This window comes from Equus przewalskii, chromosome 22 (genome assembly GCF_037783145.1).
Source record: "Equus przewalskii isolate Varuska chromosome 22, EquPr2, whole genome shotgun sequence".
Classification (NCBI taxonomy): Eukaryota; Metazoa; Chordata; class Mammalia; order Perissodactyla; family Equidae; genus Equus; species Equus przewalskii.
The window spans coordinates 25,529,690-25,550,183 of record NC_091852.1 but is presented as its reverse complement, the minus strand read 5'-3'; the positions used below and the strand labels follow the sequence as shown (position 1 = coordinate 25,550,183).

The 20,494-nt window shown below is 34.7% G+C and overlaps 1 protein-coding gene across 6 annotated transcripts in view; it reads left to right on the top strand.

Annotated features, from left to right (window-relative positions):
• Nucleotides 1–20,494, top strand: part of BRD10 (bromodomain containing 10) — a 106,626-nt gene that overhangs the window by 26,093 nt on the left and 60,039 nt on the right. For all 6 annotated transcript variants that reach the window (XR_011531467.1, XM_070590005.1, XM_070590004.1 and 3 more), the window contains one exon: nt 17,464–18,881. Coding sequence is in view for 5 of the 6 variants with exons in the window: in XM_070590005.1 (XP_070446106.1) it covers nt 17,464–18,881 (1,418 nt within the window). In the remaining variant the exon portion in view is untranslated. The remainder of the gene's footprint in view (nt 1–17,463; nt 18,882–20,494) is intronic.

The window sequence follows — 20,494 nt, the reverse complement described above, 5'->3', positions numbered from 1 at the left end:
GACCTCCACTACTGGTGACCAGAAATAGGGAGAGGTCAGATTGTCTAGGGAACAGTCCACAGGACTTAGTACTTTCCTTGATAGAGACAAAGATGAGTCAGGATGTAGTTGTAATAATAGTGATAGTAGCCATAAAAAGATGATAAAAAAGAATGACTAACATTTGTTGAGCATGACTATCTGCCCAGTTTAACTCTAAGCACCTTATGTATATTCAGCATTTATCCTGAGGCACAGAGAGATTAAGTAACTTCCACAAGGTGGGGCAATTTTAGAATAGTAGTCAAGATTTGAACCCAGGGAGTTTGGGTGTAGAGCTTGTGCTTCTAAGCAATATGCTATCTTTGTGACTTGTAAAATGATGGAACCAGCAAAGAAAATAGAGGAACTTGAGTCGTAGTGTGGGGAAAGATCAGTGAACTCCAGTTTTTAATAAGTTGTGGAAGTGATAAGGGAAACATTTAGGCATCCAAGTAGGAATGGCTAGTAGGAAACTAGAAATACGATTGAATCTTTTTCTTTTCTCCAGTTTTACATATATATGTGTGTCCTCCCTTAATATCAATTAAACATAGGTGCATAAGACATGGGGAAAAATCCTCTATTAAATGTCTTAATGACTATGATAATTTAATGGAGTACTATGAATTAAGCTTTCTCTTTAGGTATAGGGTTAACTTTTTCTTTTTTAATTATAAATATTTTAAGCATGGAGCAAAGAATAAATAAAATTATAATAAAGGCTTGTGTACCCACTACCCAGCAATTTTTAAAGAAGTTAAACATAGATGTAATCAAGATTCCTTATATTTTTCCTCTGAAGAAACCACTGTCCTGACTTTATCATTCCCATGCTTTTTTTTGTTGAATTTTAGGAATTCTTTTATGTATTCTAGATACAAGTCCTTTGTCAGACATATATGCATTGCAAATGTTTTCTCCCAGTCTGTAGCCTGCCTTTTCACTTTCAGTGTTTTTTGAGGAAGAGAACGTTTTAATTTTGAGTTGATTGATTTCTTTTTTAATGTTTTGTGCTTTTTGTGACCTAAGAAATCTTAGCTTACTCAAGGTTATGAAGATTTTCTCTCTTTTTTCCCCAGAAATTTCTAAGTTTTATTTTTTATGGTTAGGTCTGTGATCCATTTAAAAGTAAAGTTTTGTGTGTGGTTTGAGGTGAAGATAAAAGTTTATTTTTCTTCCATATAGATAGCCAGTTGTTCTGGTATCATTTGTTGAAAAAACTTTTTCATCACCAAATTACTTTTAAGTCTTTGTTGAAAATTAGTTGAACATTTATTTGTCTCTCTGGACTTTCTCTTATGTTCCATTTATTTATAGATCTATCCTTATGCTAATGCTATATTGATTTGATTATTATAGCTTTATAGTAAGCTTTCAAATTTGTTAATATGAGTCTTCCAACTTTGTGTTTCGTTTTTTTCACAATTGATAGGCTATACTGGGATCTTTTCATTTCTGTGTGATTTTAGAATTACATTGTAAATTCCTCCCAAAAAAAAAAAGCCTGAGGGAATTTTGATTGATATTGCATGCGTGGAAATTATCAGTTTCTGGATAATTGTTTAATTTCTCTGAGAAGTATTTCGCAGCAGTATTTTGTAGTTTACAATGTGCACATTTTCCACATATGTGGTTAACTTTATCCCTATCTATTTCATATTTTTGATGCAATTGTAAATTAGGTTTTAAATTCAGTTTATAATTTTTTGTTGCAAATTTATAGAAATATAATTGATTTTAGTATAGCGACCTTTGTTCCTGCTCTAAATTCTGAAAGATTTTGCTTTACGTAATTGAAACTCTGCTTTTGGATGCATACATATTTATGATCCTTAGGGTTTTTTTGATGAATCAACTTCTTTCTTATGAGTGTCCCTTTTTATCCTTGATATTTCTTACATTTTTTAATATGGCATTTTATCTCCACTATTGGCCTAATAACTATACATCATTTGAATTATTTTTTCTTGTAGTGCCTTCTCTAGGATTTACAGTATGTGCTTAACTTATCACAGTTAACTTCAAATGTTATATCATTTCACAGTATACTTCTGTTTACCTCTTCCCATCCTTTGTGCTGCTGTCATCATACATTTTACTAAACCCCACTACGCTGTTACTGTATGTGCTTTAAATACTTATCTTTTGAAGAAATTTAAGAATGAGGGAAAAAAGAATTTTATATTTATCCATTCATTTACCCTTCCCAACATTCTGCCTTCCTTTGTATTGATCTGTGATGCCATCTGGTGTCATTTTTCTACTGCCTAAAGAACTTGCTTTAACATTTCTTGTAATATAGGTCTGCCAATGATGAATTCTGAGCTTGAATTTTTTGGTCTGAAAAAATTTCTATTTCACCTTACATTTTGAAAGAGAATGATTCTAGGTTGACACTTGTTTTGTTTTGTGTTGTTTTTCCTATCAGCACTTTTAAGCATGACATGTTTTTACCATACATAGTTTTTGAAGAGAAGTCTGCTCTCCTCTTTATCTTTGATCCTCTATGCATAATGTAACTTATTTCTCTGCTTTTTAGGTTTTATCTTTATTACTAGTTTTCAGCAATTTGAGTGCATTGTCCTTTTGGTGTGAGATTGAGTTTGTGTGTTGATTATCTTACTTGGAGTTAATTTTGCTTCTCTGATCTGTAGGCTTTCAGTCTTCCATTCTGTGGTAAATTTTCAAGTTTGTGAATCTTTTCTTCTGCAGTGTCTAATCCAGGGAACTTTTTATTTCAGATATTGTATTTTTTTAACTCTACAAGTTACAGTTCTTTTTGTTTTTAATGTCTTCATTTCTCATCATTTGTTCATGTTTTAATATCCTTATCTGCTAGCTTCATCATCTTAGCCTTTTAGGTCTTTCTATTGACTGATTTTTCTCTTGGTTATAAGTTACATTTTCCTGCTTCTTGGCATGTTTAGTGATTTTTTTTTAATTGGAAATTGGATATAGTGAATGTTACCTTGTTGAGTATCTGGATTCTGTTTCTTTCTTTAAAGAGGATTGAACTTTGTTCAGTCAGGGAGTTAATTTTCTTGTGGATCAGTTTCATGATCCTTTCAAGTCCAGGTTTTAAGCTGTTCTAGGGTGGGTATAAGATAGCTTTCATTCCAGTTCAGCCCTACTACTAAGGCATTGACCTCTCTGGGGTCTCCACAGAATGCCCTCAAGTGATGACAGGATTCTCCACTCCAGCTGGTCTCCTCATTGTATGTAAGCTCTTTGAACCTACAATTTCCTGGTCATTCTTGTCAAACTTTGTGGAGTTTTACTCTACGCAGTGACAGACTAGTACTCAGTGAAGTCTCAAGAGGACTTGTGTAGATTTCTGAAGCTCTTTTCTGTACAGCTTCCTTCTTTTTGGAATAATCTCACAACTTATAGGTGCTTCATCCTTCCCCAGTGCTGATTTCCATTTCCTCAGCTCAACTCCATGGGACTGTTTGAGTTCCCCCTCCCTGCACTCACAGTCTAGAAATTGCCTTTAGTCAGAAAGCCAGGCAATTATAGGGATCACCTCATTTATTTCACTTCTTGGGGAATCACAGTCCTGCAATATTTGATATTCAATGTCTGAAAACATTTTCTTCATATATTTTGTTCAGTTTTGCAATTTTTTACAGTGGGAGGTTAAGTTAGGTCCAGTTACTCCATTGTGATCATGGAAAGAGGTCATTGCCGTACATTTTTTGTGTCTTGACTACATACATGTGTATATATTCATAGGTAATATATGGGGTTGGTTTACTTGTCTTAACCTTTATATAAATGGCAACTTTCTCTTTTCACTCAACATTATGTATCTGAGATTTTTCTGAGTTATTTCATTCTAGTTTATTTCAAGTGCTATTATGTAATATTACATTATCTCCGTTATAGTTTATCCATTCACTTAATGGGATGGATATTTTGGATTATTTCTAGTGTTTTATTATTATAGAATGCTACAATAAACAGTCTTGTATGTGTTTTCCTTAAGGATGGGGATACAGATAGAGATATATATATATAAGTGTGTGTGTGGTAGAGGGGGGTGTTCATTCTGCTTTTAATCCTTTGGTTATGACAAGTTCCTTAACGTTTTAGGAAAGTTTGCCACAAGAGTGTGATCTTCTTAAAGTTATTGTGAGGAGGTTATTTTGATAAGGTAGTTACCATCTTATCGGGTCTACATAAAATGTTTAATATACCAATAAAATGTCTTACTATGTATCCTTAACTTAAAGAGTAAGCTTAACATACATACACTCCTTCCCAACAACACATGAATCTTCAAACTTTTTAACTCCACTCACTCTCCCTTAGTCTTAAGCATCATCATTGTCCAATATTTTGGTTCCATCTGATTCTTAACTTCGCAAATGTTGCCACATGTCAAGTTTCTGTCCAAGATCTTCTCCTTTTCTCATATTATACTTTCTTCATAAGTGATCTCATTCCATGCGCATACTGCCTAAATGCAGAAGACTCGTAGATACATGTCTCTTGCCCAAACTTCTCTAAGTTTCAGACCTAATTGCCTATTTAACATGTTCTCTAGATGTGTGATTTGTCAGTGTCAGTATCAATGTCTCTCATCTATGAAGAAACAGGTGGCACATTCGAGTTTGGATAATTCAGAGGGAGTTTATTCACAAAGGGATTGGAATATAGTGGAACGTTAAGAGAGAAGACTGTTAGCCAGGGCAAGCAAGGAGTAGAAGTTATTGGTACTCAGGAGAGAATTACAAAGAAAAGACAATCTTGAGACAATACCCTTCTATTGAAGGACACAGTCCAATGCAACCTCACAGAGAGGAATCCAAGGGAATAAATACTTCACTCTACTCTCCTGTCTTTCTCTAACCACCTGCCAGGGCTTCCCTGACTGAACCCAAGGGAAGCTAGTGGTTGAGGTTGCCTATTGATACAGATAAACTAAACAGTGAAGGATAGAGAGCAGATCTGGAGGCAAACAAAAGATATTTGATATGGATATCTTCTTCAGCATCTAAATATTAACTATGAAAGCATGATCTTTTCCCCCTAAAACTTTGTCTGTCTTACTGTAGTGCTCCCTATCTTGGTGAATGGCACTGCCATCTGTTGGATTATGCAAGTTAGAAACCTAGGGTTCATCCATGACACCTTCCTTTCTGTCACACACAAATTGAATCCCTCCTCAAATCTTGGCAATTTTATTTCCTAAATCTCTTTAAGTCTGCCCACTTCCCTTTATCTTCTCTGCCTCCATCCAGTTTCTTCATCTCTCACTAGACTACTATAATCTTCTCTTAATTAGTTTAATGGTGTCCATGCTTTCTTCATTCCAGTCTGTTTTTCACCTTAAAGCTAGAGTGAACTTTTCCCAAAATAAATTTGATTGCGCCACTTACCTATCCCATTACCTACCACCTCCCCAAAACAAAGCAAGTACACAGAAAAACTTCAGTGGTTTAATATAAAACCCTGCTTGCACCTTTGGCCTCACCTTACCTCTCTAACCTCATCTCATATCTATTTTTCCCTCATTCGTGCTATCCTAACTAGAGTGACCTTCTTTCCCCCTCTTCACTGCCAAGAGTTTAACTTTATGTGCATTGAAATTTAGAGTTTACGTAAGAACACGTGTAAAATATATCTAGAATGATGGAACTTTTCTCTTAACTTCTGTTTTCTAAATTTTCTAAAATAAGCATACTTTTGCTTTCATAATTGAAAATATAATTAATATATTTTAATATAAAAATATAATTGAAAATATAGTGTTAAAATTTGTAATGTGCCACATACAAATGTCTTTTAAATGTCTTTTGAGGCTATCCCAAGATTTCTTTCGAGTCCTCAGAAGGAAAATGTGACGTTTAGGCAGCAACGTGGGATATGATAACATGCGAGCGCTAAACAAAGCTTCCCTTCCTATGTACAGTTACTCTACCATCTATCATGATACCTGAAATTCTATCAGTCTATCAGTCTGTCAATCTAAAATACCCTGTCAAGAGTTAGTCAGATGGGGCCAGCCCCGTGGCCGAGTGGTTAAGTTCATGTGCTCCTCTTCTGCGGCCCAGGGTTTCACCGATTCGGATCTTGGGCGTGGACATGGCACCGCTCATCAGGCCATGTTGAGGCAGCATCCCACATGCCACAACTAGAAGGACCCACAACTAAAATATACAACTATGTACTGGGGGAATTTGGGGAAAAAAAGCAGTTAAAAAAAAAGAGACTAGCTGAGAATATAAATACTATGAAATTAGGTCTAGAAAGGGACATTGAAATCATCATAAGGAAAGGTCATATTGGAAGACAGGGAAGGTACAAAGATGATATGATTACTGTAGTTTGCTGTAGCCCTGGGCATAGGTTTTTTTCTTTAATTATAACATTTGGCATAAGAAGTGAGAAAATAAAGTTTCCATCCCGTTGAGTAGGTTAAAACAACTTTTATAACAGAAATTCAAGTTGGCAGCAAGCTGAACAATTCTAGTACATATTTTAATATGGTAATACTTCAGTTATCTGATGGGCATTTGATAATTTTTAGCTGATCACCTGAGCAGACACAAACCTAAAAGTAAATCTTTTAACTCCAACAGTTAGGTCTCTGATTTGTGATCAATTCCAATTAAAGGAAGGGTGTCCCGCTCTGTATTTTAATTTTTATACAGTAGATAGTTTCCCTTTTTTGTACAGTATATGATATAAAAATAATGCTTTCTTAAATCAGATTGCAAAAATCCAAAATTCTGGCATTCCTCTGTTACTGTCTTAATTTATTTGGACAGCATTAGAAACCTCTGCAAAGGAGATAGCAGATGATGTGTGTTAAACAGAGAGGAATAAATGTTGAGTAAGGGTAGCTAGTCTGACCATCTTCAGGGAAATGTCGATAGGACAGGCAATCTTGGGGCCGATGAGTGTACAGAGGCACTGTTGATTTAGGAGACAGCAACACTGTAAGTCAAAGTTATGAGAAAATTGAGTGAAAGAATTGGTTAATTTATAGTGCTAAATAGCCTTTAAGCTACTCATGACCACTGCATTCTGTTTATAATGGTGACCTTGAGCCATTAAGAAAAGATTAAATTATATGTTGTATACCTTGTTTATTAAGCAGATGAGTACATAGTACATTTAAGATTTTATTTTAATTGTTAAAATTGGAATAAAATTGGTTAAAATTTACTCTCCTTAAGTAAATTTCTGTTAATCTGGAATATGACATCGTTAGGTAGCAGTTTTGATCATTAAAGTCTACTTTAGCTATATTAAAAATATTGGATCTGTTTACCATTCTTTTTTGCAAAACTGTTTGGATTACCAAAAATGGTGTGTATGTTTCCTATACTCTTGTTTCATATATTTGTATAAACTTATTGGTATTTTGTTGATTTGGAAATCACTGGAGTTAAGACAAAAATGTTTTCTACATTTTTGTGAAATAAAAACTATGACATGATTAAGTGATTTATTTTCAAATTCTGCATAACATAAAATAACAGTGACTTAATGAAGTAGACATTCATCATTTGTGACCATCCAACATTTTTGAACAGTTTCCCTACATTTTGATAATTTCCCATGTTACAAGTCCTGGCTTCTCAAAGTGGATGCCAGAAAATTTATATTCTCATCCCACTCACAGCTAAGGTAGAGGTATGTGACCAGTCATACACTTTGCACTTGAAATTGCATGAGAGCAACATGAGGTGGCAGTTGTGGGCAGGAAAGTTTATCTTTTGGCACAGCTGGTGGTGGGAGCTTCTGATGGTTCTAGGTTCCTAGTATCAGAGGTGCTGCGTAGTGATAGCAGTCTGCTTTTTCTTGGAGAACCTTCCAAAGCGTGGTTGAGATTCATGTCTTCATATCTTCTAAGTTTGGCTCTCTGACCCTTAACAGAGCTTCTGTAAGCTCCCTACTAATCTTTAAATAAATTCCTTTTCTGCTTTAACTAGCCAGAAGAGATTCTTTTTGTTTGCAGCTTAGTAAGAAGCTTGACTGAACACTTACTGTGAATGGTTGGTTTTCCTGAAATACAATATTATTATGTTATTCATTTTAGAATCTGTAAATAAATGTCTTGCTTTCCTTTATCATGACACCAGTTTGCATACATTGTATTGTTTCCTCAATTAATAGATTATTTTGGATTAAAGCTCCTGTATATGTTTCTTACTAGATGGTAAACTTAAACAGTAAGGTTTATGCTTTTACCTCTTTGTATCCTCACACATGTTAAATATTCAATAAAATTTTATAAAATAAATTTTGGATACATTAAAATATAATTTTTTTCTAAAACCGTTCACTCATTAGCAATGTTCCTGCTAAGTTATGCATAACCAAAAATAACCTTAGGCACAGCTTCTGTTACTATTTCACGCAGTAACAGGTACTCTCTAAGCCAGTAAGGAGCACCATCAAAAATGAGAGTTTGTCCAGGAAAAAAATATTTTGCACTACTTTTTTTGTTCATTTGGCAGTGTTTATCTTTTTTTTTAATTAGTAAATGTGGTTTTTATAACTATTCTCAGGCAATATTTTAGCATTTCCCCAATACTAAAAGCTTAATTTTTTTAGCTAATATTTTAGAAATTTGCACTACTTTATCGGGTTTAAGTACTGTACTTTTGAACAAATTTTTTTTTTTGAGGAAGATTAGCCCTGAGCTAACATCTGCTGCCAATACTCCTCTTTTTGCTGAGGAAGACTGGCCCTGAGCTAACATCCTTGCCTATCTTCCTGTACTTTATATGTGGGACGCCTACCACAGCATAGCTTGCGAAGCAGTGCCGTGTCCATCCTAGGGATCCAAACCAGCGAACCTGGGGCCACCAAAGTGGAACGTGCACACTTAACCACTGTGCCACTAGGCCAGCCCCCTGAACAAATTTTTAAATTGAGAATAACTTTGAAAGCTGGTTTTTTATCTGTTCTCAGCAAAATGTGAGTTGCTTCAATGTTTCATAATATGGTATTTTTTAGAATTTTAGTTATATTTTAAGTATTTAACAAAGTTTTAAAAAATTGGCAGATTATAGGCATTAATTCTAGAGCTCTTTGGCAAGCTTCCATTCCTTATATACCACAATACTGAGGACCAGGAGAGAGACTCACAGTCCAGTTCTAAAGGACTATTCTGCGATATGCTGGCCTACACCAGACTGCACTGTTTCTCTTCCTCACATCTCTTCAGTACTCATTGTCAGAGGCTAGATTCCATCATTCTCCCGTGAAAGGTACAGTTTATAGGGAACAGAAGTGTGACTAGCAGCCCTTGAGTAACTTCAGGCAGTGCCCCACAGTTGGGCAGCATCATGCCCCAACTATGTCATGGCCTTTCCAGGCACCTGAGCCAATAGAATGTGTGTATTACACCATTGCCTAATTTTCTTCTTCCAAGAGTAAGCCAGTTGGTACTAACTTTGGCCTACCAAGTACAAACTGTATTTCTGGCTGTTACACTAACCCAATATGTAAGCCCGAGGAAGTTATTTTCTCACCCCTCTGTGTCCTTAATGTGCCTATCTATAAGTTGAATAAATAGTTTCTGAAATTACTGTATAACTAACCTATATTGGCCAAAGGTGGTTTATCACTGCTTTAGGCAAAAACAAGTCCATAAAAATATTTTGGTCTGCTCCAATTTCCCCTTTCATTTCCCCCCCGAGCACTAGTTGTTACTCTTTCACCTCTGCAGAAACAGAGGTGGCTTGATTGTGACAAGGTTGACCAAAACCAATTTTACTGCTAAGCATACTAAATAAACCCACTTTTTGATGGTTGATATTCTAACAGAAACAGTTTTGTATACCAAACTTTTAAACAAACTCTGAGTTACATTCCATGGGAAATAATTCAAAAACCTTTTCTGTAGTTAACAGCAGAATATTGAAGACGAAATGAGTATCATTTTCAATTTATAAAGTGTAGAGAAACTCAGTTTCATGGTAAGATACACATATCTATAAATTTAACCTAAACAGGCTCTTCAGTATCACTGGATAATATTCTTTACCTTTTTAAAAGTTGATTTAAGAATTTTTTTTTTTATTTCACAGACTTTGTAGTTTAAAAGTCTCATAGTATTATTAAGGCTTCTAATGAAAGACAGCAGCCTTACTTCAACTCAGTTTCAAGTCTATGACTCAAGAAGCATCCACCTTTAAATTTTAGCTATTTCTTCTAGTAATTATTTCCACATTTCTAAATACATGCTTATATTGCTATTTCTTGACTTTTCAATTTGTCATTATCTGTTGATATCCATCTATGGAAGATGAAATGTTCTTTTACAATGATTTCCACTGATTTGGAAGTTATATACTCTATTTCTGTTCTTAATTTTGATCTCTTCTGCCTTATCTATCTTATATGTTATGGCTGATTAATAATTTAGCTCTATCTCATTTTTTACCCGCAAACTGGGAATTATTACTGTTTTTGGAATATAATGTGTATTTACTCACATGATTAACAGTTGATTTGTTCTCCAATCTTTCTTGCATCTTATAACTTCTTTCTGTAATCATCCTTTTCTTCCTTAAGTATATACTATGGAAGTATTTTCTCTGTATCTTTACATTTGGATAGTTTCTATTACTGTCTTCAAGTTCACTAATCTTTTCTTCTGCGATGTGTAATTTGCCATGAGTCCATTCAGTATATTTTCAGATATTGTAGTTTTCATTTCTAAAAGTTCAATTTGAGTCTATTTTATGTCTTTCATGTCTCTACTTAGTTTTTTTGACTGTATAGGTTACAGTTACAATAATAACTTTAATGGCCTTATTTGCTAATTCTAACATTTATTTTATTTCTGGGTCAGTTTTGATAGATTTTTCTCCTCATTATGGGTCATGTGTTTCTGCTTCATTGTATGCCTGGTAGTTTTGGTGTGGATGCCAAACATTGTGATTTTTATCTTGGTAGGTATTTTATATTCCTATAAATCTTCTTGAGCTTTCTTCTGGAATGCAGTTAAATTACTTGGAAACAGTAAAAGATCATTTTGGATCTTTTATGGTTTGTTACTTGGGTCCAGAGCAATGCTCAGTCTAGGGCTAATTATTCTGTTCTACCAAGGCAAGACTTTCCTAAGTATTCTGTCCAACATCCCATGAATTATGAGTTTTTCCAGCATGGATGGTGGGAATAGACACTGTGTTACTAATCTTTTGGATGTTTTCCCCCTACCTAACCTTGAGGTTGTTTCCTTACCTCTATGCACTAATCAATACTCTGAATATTTGAGGGGGACCCTCTGTACATCTTTGGTGTTTTCACTTTATGCAGCTCTCTCCTGTTTGGTACTATGTCCTGCAGACTTTAGCTGCCTTGGTATCTCTGGACGCTTGGCTCCCTCTCAACTCAGGGAGTCTGTTGGGCCGTGCCTGGGTTCCCCCACCTTGCATCATGGCCTAGAAACACTTGAGGCAATAAACTGTGACAGTTATTGGGCTCACTTTGTCTGTTTCCCATCTCTCAGAAATCACTGTCCTTCTTTGTTTTATGTTTAGGTTCTTGAAAACCATTGTTTTATCTATTTTTTAGGGCTTTTTTGGTTGGTTCAGGTAAGAGAGTAAATCTGATTCCTTGTTATTTCATCTTGGATGGAAGCAGAAGACACTTCTAGAAGTTTTTACTTTAGGTAAAATCAATTTTATTATTTGTATAATTGAAAATGACTTTAGTTTATCCTCATCCATGAATGGTAGTTATTGTTTCTGATTTATTTTGTTACTGGTTGAGAAATCTTGCAACCTTTTTGTCATTACTTTATATGTAATCTGTCTTTTATTTTCCCCTCTGACTGCTTGTAAGATTTTCTTTTTGTCATTGATGTTTTATTGTTTTATTATGTTGTGCCCAAGTGTGGCTTTCTTAACTTATTTTCTTGGGCTTCCTTAGATGAGAATTTCTGTGCTTCGTCAGTTCTGGGAAATTCTCAGCCATTACCTCTTCAACTATTGCCTTCATCACCACTCTCCTATCCCTCTTCTGTATTTTTATTTTCTAGAGCTCCAGGTGGTTGGTTGGTAGATTTTAGTCTGTCCTCCATCAGTCTTTGTATTTCTTCCTTATATTCTATATCTTTGTCTCTTTGCACTGAATTCTTTGGAATTTCTTTAGCTCTTTCTTCTTTTCCTGTGTACTATCAGCTGTTTAACCTATCCATTTATTATTTTATTTTTGTCTTTATATTTTTTATTTCTGGAAGTTCTGTTTGTTTCTTTTTCACATCTGCCTAGACCAAATCCAAATCCAAAAGTTGGTTCTTTGAAATTCTCTGATAATTTCCTGTTACTTATTATTTTAATTCCTTCTTTTAACTTCTTTAACATGTCTGTTTTATATTTTGTTTCTAATAATTTCATTAACTGAAATTTTTGAGGTGAATTCTTGTAGTGAAGGTTTTAGAACCCCAATTTTCTTGTGTGGGGAAGATATTATGTAAATTATTTAAATTATGTCATTTCTGTAATAGACACAGGATTATTCAGATTTTCATTCTTCTTGTGTCAGTTTTGTTAATTTGTGTTTTTCAGAAACTTGACTATTTCATTTAAATTGTCTCTTGGCATAAAGTTGCTCATAATAGCTTTATATCATTTGTATCTGTAGGATCTACAAAATGTGCCTATTTTCATCTGATATTGCTTGTGTGTGTGTGTGTTTGTGTGTTTTCTTGATCGATCTTGCCAAGGGTTTATTAATGTTTTCAAAGATCCGCTTTTTGAATTTGATTATTTTTCTATTGTATATTTATTTTCTATCTCATTGATTTCTGCTCTTTGTTTTCTTCTTTCAACTTTAGGGGTTTGATTTGCTGTCCTTTTTCTAGTTTGTTTTTTTCTTTGCTTCTTCTTTTTTTTTTTTTTGCTGAGGAAGATTCACACTGAGTTGAGATCCATGCCATTCGTCATCTGTTGTTTTTGTTTTTGTTTTTTGCTGAGGAAGACTGGCCCTGAGCTAACATCCATCCCCATCCTCCTCTACTTTGTATGTGGGATGCCTGCCACAGCATGGCTTGCCAAGCAGTGCCATGTCCACCCATGGGATCCGACCTGGCGAACCCCGGACCGCTGAAGCGGAACGTGCAAACTTAACTGCTGTGTTGCTGTTTTGTATGTGGGTCACTGCCACAGCATGGCCGCTGACCAGTGGTGTAAGTCCACAGCTGGGAACCAAACCCAGGCTACCAAAGAAGAGCATGCTGAACTTAACTGCTATGCCATGGGGGCAGCCCTGTTTTTTTTCTTTTAATGAATGCGTATATTTGACTTTCAACTGTTCTTCTTTTCTAAATATGCATTCTTAATCTAAAAATTTCCCTCAAAGTACTGATTTGGCTGCATCCTACCACTTTTAATTATTATATTATTTTTTCTTCCATGTTTCCATTTTTCCTAACTTGAATGTTAGGAAATCTATTATTTTAGTAGCTACCCTAGAAATTTTCACATTCATAGTTATCAAAGCCTAAAATTTATCTGTATTTTTACCCTCTTCCTGATTACTACACTTAGTAATTACTATTGATTAGTACAGTCATACCCAGCTATTTGGTAATTTGCTATTGTTGTATTTTATTCTATCTTGTCTTCTTTTTAAACTCCACAAGACATTTTTATCATTTTTCTATGTCATATCTATATAGATTAACTTATCCATGACCACTTTTTTGCTCTTTTCCCATCTCTGATCTTCAGTCAAGGATCACTGGCCTTCCGTCTGAGCGATATTCTTTAGAATTTCCTTTAGGTGGCATTCTGTTCATCACAAATATTGAGTTTTTGTTTGTCTGAACATATTTTTATTTTTGAAAGATATTTTTGCTCTGAATTCAAATTTACATTGATAGTTATTTTTTAAATACATTAAAGATAGTCTTTTGTCACTGGCTTCCACTATTGCCGTTGAGGAGTTAATTGTAAATCTTTTTTTCTTTTAATTTCTGTATTTTTCATATCTAGAAATTCTCTTTAGGTCTTTTTCAAAACTGGTCTGTCATTTTTCATAGTCTCCTTCTCTTTACCCGTGTCTTCAATTCCTTTTCACTAAACATTGTATATTCTCTGTCCTGTAGTTCCTATATCTATAGTTTTTTCCTGTCCCTCATAATACCTTACTTTCTTTTTTAGTTTGGTTGTCTTTCTGAACTTGTTTCTTATTACTGTGTCAGTCAGAGTTCCTTAAGATCTAGATATAAGGTGCATTCCCTTAGAGATTTTTTTTCTATTCAAGTACTTGACAACGGTTTTGGTGTAAGACCACATCAAACTCTTTTCTTAGTGTGGTGTTTTTCTGAGTACCCAGGAAATGTGAATGTGGGCAATAAATCCACATGAGAGTCAACTTATAGTTACAAATTCTTAGGAGAGATTTTATTTTTTTCCATCCACCACTTCTATCATGAAGACAATTTTCCTCACAGTCTCCTAGTTGGGGACAGGAGAGGGGCTGTTGTTTCTATTTGACCCATCTACTGATTATGTGGGGTTTTGCAGTCTCAGCTTTGTATTGGGGAAGCCAGATTCTGCCAGCCCACCACCACCCCCATTCAGTAAAAAGTTAAAATTCCTCAAAACTAAAAGCACATTTGAAAAAATTTGACTTTTTTTTGAAGGCTTTTTTGTTATTTTAAAGATTTTATTTTTCCTTTTTCTCCCCAAAGCCCCCCAGTACATAGTTGTGTATTTTTAGTTGTGGATCCTTCCAGTTGTGGCATGTGGGACACCACCTCAGCGTGGCTTGATGAGCGGTGCCATGTCCATACCCAGGATCTGAACCAGTGAAACCCTGGGATGCGGAAGCGGAGTGCTTGAACTTAACCACTCTGCCTTGGGGCTGTCCCCAAAATTTGACTTTTATTAAGAATATTTAACATTGTTTGGTTGTTCAGATATAAGTAATATACGTAATGCCAAATCACAAACGATAGTTTTTTTTAACAATCCGTGTATCTGTAAGAACAGGGTAGTTATAGTGTGACCTCTTAGCCAAAAATATAAAAGTAGGCTTGCTCTATAAAAGAGACAGTCCTGATATTACTAAAATAGTGTTCTTACTATGTATTTGTCTTAACAGATTTCAGTATGATAATACAGAAAAATAGCTAGTGTCGGACATTACACCTTGGTTTTCATTTAGAGCCCAAGAATTAGTCACATCTCAATGTTTTTATACATCTTTTCTAAAGAAAAAATTCTCACTCTTGAAAAATCAAAAGTAAGAGAAATTATTATGTTTCCCCTCCTTTGTTGTTGTTATTCTAATTTCTCCCCTAAAACTGTATATGCTTTTCTTTTTTTGTACAGCTTTATTGAAATATAATTCATGCACCATACCATTCGCCTATTTAAAGTGTAAAATTTAATTGTTTTTAGTATATTCAGAGTTGTACAACCATCACTACAGTCAGTTTTAGAACACTTCATCACCACAAAAAGAAAGACTATTAACAGCCCCATTTCCCCCAACCTCCTCAATCCTAGGAAACCACTTTCTGTCTCGATAGATTTCTGGACATTTCATATAAGTGGAATTATATGATATGTGATCTTTCACAGATGGCTTCTTTCACCTAGTACCATGTTTTCACGGTTCATCCATGACATAATATGTACCAGCACTTCATTTTTTTTTATTGCCAAATAATATTCTGTTGTACAGATACGTCGCATTTTATTTATCCATGCAGCAGTTGGTGGACATTTGGGGTGTTTCCACTCTTTGGCTATTATGAATAATGCTGCTGTGAACATTCATGTACAGTATTTTTGTGGGGACATACATTTTCATTTCTTTTGAGTATATACCCAGGAGTAGAATTGCTGGATCACATGGTAACTCTATGTTTAACCTTCTGAGGAACTGCTAGACTGTTTTCCAAAGCAGCTGTACCCCTTACAGTGTTTGAAGTTTCCAGTTTCTCCATCTTTTTACCAATGCTTGTTGTTATCTCTCTTATTATAGTCATCTAAGTGGGTATGAATTATTATCTTATTGTGGTTTTGATTTACATTTCTCTAATGAATAATGATGTTGAACATCTTTTCATGTGCTTATTGTTCATTTGTATATCTTATTTGGAGAAATGTCTTTTCAGATCCTTTGTCCATTTTTTAATTGAATTATTTGTCCTTTTATTATTGAGTTGTAAGTGTTCCTTATATTTCTAGATACAAGTCTGTTATTAGATATATGGTTTGCAAAAGTTTTCTCCTATTCTGTGGATGGTCTTTTCACTTTGATGATGTTTTTTATTTTTTTTCCTTTTTTATTTACTTATTTATTTATTTTTTGAGGAAGATTAGCCCTGAGCTAACATCTGCTGCCTATCTTCCTCTTTTTGCTGAGGAAGACTGGCCCTGAGCTAACATCCGTGCCCATCTTCCTCCACTTTGTATGTGGGACGCCTACCACAGCATGGCTTGCCAAGCAGTGCCATGTCCGCACCTGGGATCCAAACCAGCGAACCCCGGGCCACCATAGTGGAACGTGCACACTTAACCACTGCACCCCTGGGCCAGCCCTTGATGATGTTTTTTAAAAGCACAAAAGTTTTTTGCTGATGTCTACTTTATATATTTTTTCTTTTGTTGCTTGTGCTTTTGGTTTCATATCTCAGAACACATTGCCTAATGCAAGATCAGAAAGATTAATGTCTATCTTTTCATCTAATTTAATTTTTTTAATTAAGAAGATTTTATAGCAGTGCCAGTAAAGAAATTTTTAAGGAGAAAAAAGCGCCAATAATCCCATCAACCTAGGAATCATTTATTTTTGCGATATTGTCATCTCCTTGTTCAATGTACACATATTTTTGTTATTGCTATTATTTGTTAAGTACCATGTTTTGTTCTGATATTTTTTGTGTTTATACATGTTATTCATAATTTTAGTTTTTAAGGCTATATAGTATAGTCAGCTTATTTCCCAATTGTGTAATACAGCTCCTTTATAGTTTTGTTTTTTTGATTTGATAGAACGCCACTTAACACTGACGAACACATAACCCTTTGCTTCTATTGAATTATTTTCTTAGTCTAACTTTCTAGGCATGAAATTATGGGGTCAAAGGATATAAACATCTTTCAGTTCTTAGATTGATATCTTACTACTTCTAGAAAGCATCAAGTTGTACTTTTGTTAAGTAAACATGCTTTAAATTTTTTTTTCATCGATTTTGAAGTTGATACACATCATAAGTTGAAGAATTTTACTTTGGTAATAATGTCAGTGATAATTCTTCATCACTAAAACTCAAGGTCAAGTTATATGTGTTTTTCTTCATCTGAAAAAAAACGATGGTACATCTAGTGGGACACTTTGTACTCATACTGGAAACTAGAACAGCCAGTTGCCTTGTTGACTGAAGACAAATATGACATACTTTATGGTATTCTCTGCTTTAAGTAATAATAGTATAATTTATTAAATTTTCTTTAGGCTTCGGGAACAGGAAAGAAAAGAAGCAGAAGAAGCTAGTCAAAAGGAAATAGAAGAATGGGAAAGAAAACTTCTAGCTCAAGCAGCTCCAACTTGTATGGAGACCCTGTGGGAAATTCCAGCTATTGGGCATTTCCTTTGTTTAGCCCAGCAAATTCTAAATTTGCCAGAAATAGTCTTTTATGAATTGGAACGTTGTCTTCTGATGCCTCAGTGTAATGCATTTCTATCTAAAATAATGACTTCTCTATTAAGTCCTCCCCATCGCAGACCTACCTTACATCGAAGACCTACTTTGCCTTATAGGACCTGGGAAGCAGCACTGAGACAGAAAGTACAGCAGTGGTACACTGCTGTAGGGCAGACTGAAAATCCCGATAACTGTGCTGAAAAACTTGGATTGTGTCCTCAGTTTTTTAAAGTTCTTGGAGAAGTTAATCCATTGGAAGAAAAACCTTTTCATGAACTACCTTTCTACCAGAAAGTGTGGTTACTTAAGGGTCTTTGTGACTTTGTGTATGAAACACAAAAAGAAGTTCAAGATGCTGTACTTGGACAGCCTATTCATGAATGCAGGGAAGTTATCCTTGGTTACGATTATTTGGAGAATGCTTACGTACATTTTCCACAGTTCTGTGGTGCAGATGTACGGATTTATAAACAGAGACCCTTTCAGGCCCCAGAATTTCCAGTTCCACCTATTAAAATACAAAGAGTACCTAGGATTAAACTGGAGAAATTGAAGTGTGACTATGTTAGTACAAGTAATGGAGAACATAGATGTAGTAGAGAAGGCCTGCCCTCTGCCTTCAAGAAAGAGCAGGAAATTAATTTTGATCCAACTTGCTGCCCTGCTAAAATGAACTTGGATAATCATGACATCTCTGTTGAAATGGAAGTGAAATCCAGCTGTGAAATTAGAATTTGCAGGCCTTATGAAATTAAAAAAACTGATTGTTGTAAAGAAAATTTAGAGAAACCAGGGAGTCCAGGGGAAGTTACTGGCTTTGGAGAGCCTCTCAGTCCAGGTGAAATAAGGTTTATAGAAAATCAAGAAAAATATGGTGAAGCTTCCAGAGTAAAGCCTGAACCCAGTCCATTAAAAGAAAATGCTCTAAAATCTTGCCAAATACATGTAAATGGAAGTCACAGTGATCATCCAGAAATTAACTGCCACAAGGTTGTAAGGGATATTCTGTTAGAGCAGTCACTGCAGAGCCACAAGAAACTAAAACTAACTAAAATGAGGGCGAAAAAGAAGAAAAAGAAAAAAAAGAAATTGAAAGATGTTTTGAATGAAAACTTACAGAGAAAGCGTGAAGGTCTTCATTCTCTTGCATTCAAGTCTTACAAACCTGAGATCCAGAATAAGTTATTGATCATCAAAAAGAAAGCAAAACACAAGAAGCACAAATCTGGTAAGCTAACACAAGTAGGTGAGAATTGCATTTAAGCATACTTCAGGTGGTTCTTTCAATTAAACAACATGGAAGGCTCTGATTGACACAATGAAGTATACATGTATGCATATGTATGTATGTGTTTATGAGTCAAGTTTTATATTATCCCACATTTTTAAAACCCAGAGCAGAGGTTTTATGTACTAACAACAGCAAGAAAAAATACTGGTGCAGTATATTTGAATTTAATTTTCATTTGAAAATCTTTGGACGTTATATTTTTACATTTCTCTGAACCAATTTCTCCATAAGTGATGCTTCCCATCACTTATGAGAAGTGGTTTTCTTCCCAGGCTAAGGGCAGTACAGTACAATGGAAAAAGCACTGATACCAGGAGGTATCAATCCCAGGACTGAAGTTCATAGCAACTAGCTCCTTAAACCAAGGCAAGTCAGATTACCTTTCTGGGTCTCAGCTTCTTCCCAAATCATATATTTTTCAGCATATCCAGAAAAAATGTTGTGAAATATAAGGAAAAAATTACATAACTAATAACACATGAAGCCTTTTTATATAAGAGGATTTGTAAGTTTGTCTTACATCAAATTTAAATACTCAATATATTTGTCACAAGCCTGTTTAAACAGTAACAACAAAAAATCCTATGAAAATTTTCAGTGTTTGCTGTTTTCTAATTACTCAAGGTGTTCTTGCTTTTTCTATTGTTTGCCTTTTAATCAGCTTGTCTCCTTTATCCAAAGGATAGGTAAGATTAAAGCAGATGATCAACTTCTTTTATTAACCCTAATAAAAAGTTGCCTGATTGGGAAAAACTTGAATTGTTTACTAAAATGAGTTGTGGTTTATCATCATTATTTGTTGATTTTAGTTTTTTACGCCTTCCCTAAGTAACAAAAATAATTAAGATTTGACAATAATTTGGTAATGAGTTGGCAAATGAGGGAGTGAATTTTGTTTAGCTGATATAATTGCTGTTAAGTCTTAGTTATTTAAATCATTAAATACAAGTAAATGTATTTTTAAATGTGTATGTAACGTATCATTGATAAAGAAATAGTATAAAATTTACTATCAAGAACAAGCTTAATTTGTTGAACTGAAAATTGCAAAGTGGTCCACACTTACCAAAGTGATAAAAAGCTACAATTTTTTAAAGTAACTTTCAAAAACAAGCCTTTTAAATTTTACAATCAATCCATTAGGCTATATAAATTTAGTTTGTAGGTCCTTCTAGTTCTTCTATGTGAGCCACCACCACAGCATAGCTACTGACAGACGAGTGGTGTGGTTCCACGCCCAGAAACCAAAGCAGGGCCGCCAAAGCAGACCACACTGAACTTTAACCACTAGGCTATCAGGGCTGAATCCTTTCTCACTCTTTTTAAAAGTGAGCTCCATGGTCATAGATTTGGGAAATAAATGTTCCTCTTACTGATTTACATTGTTCATTAGTACGGGTCCACAATGCATTTTACAAACTCTTGTATCAGATATGCTTTGGAATTTAGAAATCTTCAGGTTTTAGAAGGATATTATGATGTATATAATGTTTACTAAGTAACGTCCCCAGTGGAGCTTGGGGCAGCCCCTATAATCAAACACATAATTT